At 40.3% G+C, this 6,546-nt stretch overlaps 1 protein-coding gene across 1 annotated transcript; it reads right to left on the bottom strand.

Annotated features, from left to right (window-relative positions):
• Positions 1–2,760: 2,760 nt before the first annotated feature.
• Positions 2,761–4,359, bottom strand: LOC134645864 (phospholipase A and acyltransferase 3-like). The gene is made up of 4 exons (XM_063499478.1): positions 4,345–4,359; positions 3,911–4,019; positions 3,519–3,787; positions 2,761–2,883 (listed from the first exon to the last, which is right to left on the bottom strand). The coding sequence occupies exons 1-4, from the start codon at positions 4,357–4,359 to the stop codon at positions 2,761–2,763; spliced, it is 516 nt and encodes a 171-aa protein (XP_063355548.1).
• Between the last annotated feature and the right edge of the window lie 2,187 nt (positions 4,360–6,546).

Genomic DNA, 6,546 nt, shown 5'->3' with positions numbered 1-6,546 from the left:
ACCAGACAGGTCAGGGATAAAGTTATTGAGAAATTTAAAGCAGGCTTAGGCTACAAAAAGATTTCCCAAGCCTTGAACATCCCACGGAGCACTGTTCAAGCCATCATTCAGAAATGGAAGGAGTATGGCACAACTGTAAACCTACCAAGACAAGGCCGTCCACCTAAACTCACAGGCCGAACAAGGAGAGCGCTGATCAGAAATGCAGCCAAGAGGCCCATGGTGACTCTGGACGAGCTGCAGAGATCTACAGCTCAGGTGGGGGAATCTGTCCATAGGACAACTATTAGTCGTGCACTGCACAAAGTTGGCCTTTATGGAAGAGTGGCAAGAAGAAAGCCATTGTTAACAGAAAACCATAAGAAGTCCTGTTTGCAGTTTGCCACAAGTCATGTGGGGGACACAGCAAACATGTGAAAGAAGGTGCTCTGGTCAGATGAGACCAAAATGGAACTTTTTGGCCAAAATGCAAAACGCTATGTGTGGCGGAAAACTAACACTGCACATGACTCTGAACACACCATCCCCACTGTCAAATATGGTGGTGGCAGCATCATGCTCTGGGGGTGCTTCTCTTCAGCAGGGACAGGGAAGCTGGTCAGAGTTGATGGGAAGATGGATGGAGCCAAATACAGGGCAATCTGGGAAGAAAACCTCTTGGAGTCTGCAAAAGACTTGAGACTGGGGCGGAGGTTCACCTTCCAGCAGGACAACGACCCTAAACATAAAGCCAGGGCAACAATGGAATGGTTTCAAACAAAACATATCCATGTGTTAGAATGGCCCAGTCAAAGTCCAGATCTAAATCCAATCCAGAATCTGTGGCAAGATCTGAAAACTGCTGTTCACAAATGCTGTCCATCTAATCTGACTGAGCTGCAGCTGTTTTGCAAAGAAGAATGGGCAAAGATTTCAGTCTGTAGATGTGCAAAGCTGGTAGAGACATACCCTAAAAGACTGGCAGCTGTAACTGCAGCAAAAGGTGGTTCTACAAAGTATTGACTCAGGGGGCTGAATAATTACGCACACCCCACTTTTCAGTTATTTATTTGTAAAAAATGTTTGGAATCATGTATGATTTTCGTTCCACTTCTCACGTGTACACCACTTTGTATTGGTCTTTCACGTGGAATTCCAATAAAATTGATTCATGTTTGTGGCTGTAATGTGACAAAATGTGGAAAAGTTCAAGGGGGCCGAATACTTTTGCAAGCCACTGTATATGTTATTGAAAGCACAGTACATATTTTAGCGCAAACATGTCTTAATAGCCGGGGTTCCTTTTAAAACCTTCCTTGTTGCTAAAGCACATAGTTAGGGCTGATCAGGTGACCCTGAATCCTCCCTTAGTTATGCTGCAATAGGCATACGCTACTGGGGGATTCCCATGATGCATTGAGTTTTCAGTCACCTTTCTCACTCAACATGTGTTAATAGACGTCTCTGCACTGAATCATACTTCTTATTAATCTCTCTGTAATCATGCATATTATTGGCATGTCTTTTCTATCATTTACAGAGTGAAAATGCTGCACATTTGTTATGCATGGTGATTCTGAGCCTAACGATCAGCCACCATTAACCGTTCAGACTCCCAAAGCGTGGAGGGTGTGAGGCTTTATTATTTCTGGATTCTGTCCCATGACCAGAGTGTTTGCAGACTGCAGTGGATTTCATGGAGCTCACATACGGTGACCTCAAACAATGTGGGGTTTTAGGGGGCCTAAGCAAGCCCAGCTGCACCCACCTGCTAATAGCTTTACTGGCCTGGCCCAGGGCTCTGACCTCCTACATTGCAAAAAAAAATCCAAAGCATTAGATTGTATATTTGTCTGTACAGTGATATGGTCAAAAAGCCTAATTTCAAATTTCCAAATCTTTATTTAGCATTTAGGCAGTACAAAAAAACCCACAATTCCAAAAATATCTTCAATCCTAGAAATCCTCACTGTGATTTAAAAAAAACCACCCCAAAACAGCAGTGATCACATGGTCTGGTGTGACTCATCATTTGGTCCACCTGCCTCATCTGTAAAAGTGTCAAGATATGAACAGTGAAAGCTTGTGTTGCAGCACACTGTTTGCACAGCCACTGGGGGGATAAACACGCTTTAAGCTCATAACTAAGCCTTCAGAAAAGGATTGCTCAGTGGTTTCCTGTTTCTGTTTGCCTTTTCAATATTATGCTCTCTCATGATTGCTACTGTAAAAAACAAAACAAAAAACTATCTCACACAGTAAATATGTAATGACATAACTATTTGTGCCTATATTTAATCATCCATGCTTTTTTTCTTTTTTGGAAAAATCTAGATACATACATCACTACAAATATTAAAAATTCATTTTTTAAGGTTCTTACAAGGCCAAAACACCTCTGACCTCTTGAAGTATAGACTCCAGAAGAGCTGGGGTGCACATGTCAAAGTGAGGGCCCAAAGTTTCCAAGCAGCAACACTGATCACTTTAATGATGCTAACTTTATTATTCACTATTATTTACCTAACAGCTGTTTTAATATTGTGGCTGTAAACTGAAAACTTCCATCACAGCTTTTATTGCATTATCATTTACTTCTTGTCAACAGAACACAGTAAAAACACGATAAGTCGAGGCATATTTACATTTGCTTTTTTTTTTTTTTACAACTCAACTCTCTTCAACCTATTTTCAACCTATGTTTTTGTTTCTGCTGACCTTGTTACACCAACAAACTAGTTCCTTCCTTTTCACTGATATTGATGATATCAATCACTGCAATCACTTATAATTTCTTCTTCTTTTGTTTTCGTCTTTGTTGAAGGAGGAAAACAGCGCGGCACCCAAAATTGCGGCGGCTACACCTGCCACAGCGACGCCTCCAATCACAGCTGCTGTTTGAACCTATGAAAAAAAACACAATAAAGAGAAAAGCAGTTGTGCTGGTTGTTGGAGGGAAAGCAGTTATTGCATTGTTGTAGATGTTGTATTTCAGTGCTGACTTCCACATGGCTGCAATAATAGACAGTAAAAACAAAATAGAAAATAATGGCCGTGTTTACATTCATTAAAAATTGAGCGGCTGCCATGTTGCATTTTCTGATTGAACAGCATGAAAAAGAAGTTTTTTTTAATGCATTTCAGAGAGCTATTTATGGCAGCGAAGGTGACAAATCGGGTTGATTAAGCAAGCTTTTTTTGGAACTTGCAAATCAGCTTGCTAATCTGCCGTTTGATACATAATCAAAATTTATTCAGCACCACATCTGCTTCTAATCATTCATAATAGATTGTGTTACATCTTTGTATCTTTACAATGAATGAGGCGCTTAGACGATAAACACATCCAGTGCAGGTGCAGACAAACACCAGGCTGTGAATCACTTTGATAAAATCATTTCTCACTGAAACAGCAATAAAGTGTTACTGTTGCTCTTCACTGTTGGTTTAAGCCATGTTCAGCTTAAAACAAGAGAATTCACAACCTGTTTGATCTCACAGACTTTTCCTTTAGGCAGATTTATAAAAAAACCCTTCACCTGTCGGGACTCTGGCTTTCCATAACGTAGCTCTGTGACAAAGTGTTCACAATTCTGAGTAGCGATACAGTAAGGCAGCTCTCGACCGACCATCCTGCAGGCATCCCTCACAATGGCAAGAGGCTCACGAGGACTGTACTCATCATCCAGAAGATTATTGACCTCAAATTCGCTGGAGCCGACAACTTCCCAGATCTTCTGACGCCTCACCTGCGCCTTACCGTTGTCTAGTAATGTCAGCAGCTCACCGAAGAATCCCAACTCACCACCTGGATGTGCTTTTTTGGAAGAGGAAAAAGGAGGTCAGGGAGACACTAAAGCAAGGTCCGTGAATTATGTAGGGCACGTTAATGTGTGTTGGGTTTTGTACAAGTTAAGAATGTAACACTCACTCGGAGGCAGTAAATGGACAACTTCATTTCCTCCAATGTAGACAGCCCAGTGTTTATATGCCCCCCGAGAGATCTCGATAAGGTCCCCTGGCTTTGGCTCTTTGTCAAACTGAAAATAATGAGAAAAGGCAGCACTCAGTGTAAACAGACAAGTGAGCTAGTAAAAGCTGACTAGAGGAAGAACAAAAATCATAACGAGGTGAAAATACGAGTCAACTTGTAATTTTCAGATATTGTAATAATGTATAATATATCAAAGTTGTTTGAAGCTCTTTGCTGTGGCAAAGAAAAAGGTTGGCATGAATTCTGAATTTTAATATTTCAAAAAATAATTAAAATTTGACCAAGTAAAAGCACACAACATACCAATGTAGTTGCAAAGGCACAAAAATGCAGACTTCAGTAATAGTAAAAGCAAGGAGAGGATCACTCACCAGTGTTGGTGCCATGGCTTCACCTCTTCAGTCAGCTGGTGGGCACGACTAGTAGCAAATTTATTCTGACTGGTACTGAAACTTAGCTTACATTTCAGATGGAGAAGTGCTAATATGCAAAGACAAAGATTAGATAAGCGCATTGGTAAATACCACATCAAGGCTACATGGCCTAAATTTGCAAATCATTAACTAGAAAAGCCAATGAGACTGTTGTTGTTAGGCGGCTGCCAAGCAGCGCGCAGTGCGAGAAAGGGTAAGTTTCATTTCTTGTGAACTGTTCAATGGATTTAGCCTTCTACAATAAACCAAAGTTCATTGTAAAGTAGGGCAAAAATCTACAGCAACAAGATAAAACGCCTCAACATCAGACCTATACAAGACAAACAACTATTGTAAAGACTTTAAGGTCGTCTTAGTTCTCAAATTATTTTTACTCATAATTCAAGATAATTCAAGATAAAAATTAATATCCTGTACATTTCGATCTGGGATTTTATTTAAAAGACCTCTAGCTTGTTCACCTCAAGCTGATGCTGACTCAAAGGAACTAATGAAATGTTATTGTGGAGTAAACTGACTGAATACAGTTTTTGGTCTTTCATTCCTTACAATTTAATTTATTAACATTGGTGCAAAGCTAGTTGGTTCCATAGTGTGGCAGTTAATGCATTTGCTTGGAAAGTTGAAGGTCCCTGATAAAATTCTAGCCCAATGCACAAAAACCCTTTGGGTTTGCGTCAGGAAGGGCATCCGGTATAAAATTCTGCCAAAGCAAACAGGTGAAGCAACCTGCTGTGCTATTTATGACAAGGGAATTGCTAAAAGTAGCATTTATTACCTTTAGTGGTGTGGTCTGTTAAACAGCAGATATACATTACCATTTATTTGGAGCCAGGTGAGCGTACTAAGAGTCCAACATTATGATCTGTAGAAACTCTTGAGCACTGTGTTCACTAATGTGTCACTAAAACTGACAGTCTACTGTTTCAGATTAATATTATCTGAGTAAAGATATTCTGACACAGGGCTAATGTGTTAGCCCTGATAGGTGGAAAGAATGAAGGGATGGATGGATGGCCAAACTAGAAGTACTGAAAACTGCAATTCCTCAAATGGCCACTTGAGGCTGACTCCAAGTGTAATTAACCCCCATGTTAAAATGCCTAACTTCAACCATCTTTAAGTCCAGGTACATGTTTAGTCTCTAATTTCTCCCTACATAAAGCTGATCTCAGCTTGCACACTAGTTATCCTGTCCTGATACATCACTGGGCCATTGGTTCAGCTATGTGAAAATGCTACATCCAGATGAACAGAATCAGCTTATTGAATATAATATGGCATGCTATGTTCTTGTAGGAAAGCATATCAAGTGAAACTGAAAGCGTCCAAGTAAAATTTTTATATTTCATTTGTGTGTTACTTTGTCTTAAGGCCCCAAAATGGCAAAGTAGGGAAACTGCAGCTGAGTCATTTCTCCTCTCTCTGGTTTTGCCATTATTAGAAATCTCTTTTTATTGCTTTCCTTTTCTGCATTTTGATGTAAGACCCGTACTGAACAAAATTTAAAACTGCACATGTACAGCAACAGCAGGTGTTTGGTAACATCAGCCAGAAGAACCTGGAAAAAAGAAGCTTTGTTTCATTATTATTGTCCGGAAAGCATCCAAGTCAAGAGACCTGGAAGTTAGATTTTTCCCCAGTTCCTCATTAAGTACTTAAAACAGGAAACCCTCAATCAGACCAGCACAGGGAGCTCCCTGGCCTTTTAGCTTTACAGGATGTTTGGAGGAATTCCCCACAGTATGATCAATGCAGCACTTTTTTTTCATTAAATACAGCTGTAATACACTATGTCCTGCACTGTTGCCAAGACGAATTTTTTCATATTTTTTTTTTACTGTTCTACTGTCTTCTGGTTGTCTTCACCTCACTGACAGCAGACAGAAGCCAGAGGAGAGATTTGACACCAGACACTGAACTCCCTCCTCGTCTGTTAGTTCTGGCTTTTAACGCCACACTTGTATACCTCCCATTTATTCTTCTGACCACCATAGGTACCCTATACTTTTGACCTCTGTGCTTTCTCACTGAAAAAAATCATGTGTTATATACTGGGTTTAATCAAAGCTCGAGGCAGAGAGGAGGGCTCTCATCTTCAACATCTGCCCCCTAATATTCTTCCTAATCCCTCTCTTG

The sequence above is a fragment of the Pelmatolapia mariae genome, linkage group LG16_19 (assembly GCF_036321145.2).
Source record: "Pelmatolapia mariae isolate MD_Pm_ZW linkage group LG16_19, Pm_UMD_F_2, whole genome shotgun sequence".
Lineage (NCBI taxonomy): Eukaryota > Metazoa > Chordata > Actinopteri > Cichliformes > Cichlidae > Pelmatolapia > Pelmatolapia mariae.
This window is presented reverse-complemented; position numbering and strand designations above follow the sequence as displayed.

Excerpts from the sequence above, each read along its gene's own strand:
- LOC134645864 (XM_063499478.1), bottom strand. Across the intron at positions 3,788-3,910 it reads TGTCCATTTACTGCCTCCGA|GTGGTGAGTTGGGATTCTTC; the intron begins GTGAGTGTTACA and ends AAGCACATCCAG. Across the intron at positions 2,884-3,518 it reads GAAAGCCAGAGTCCCGACAG|GTTCAAACAGCAGCTGTGAT; the intron begins GTGAAGGGTTTT and ends TTTTTTTCATAG.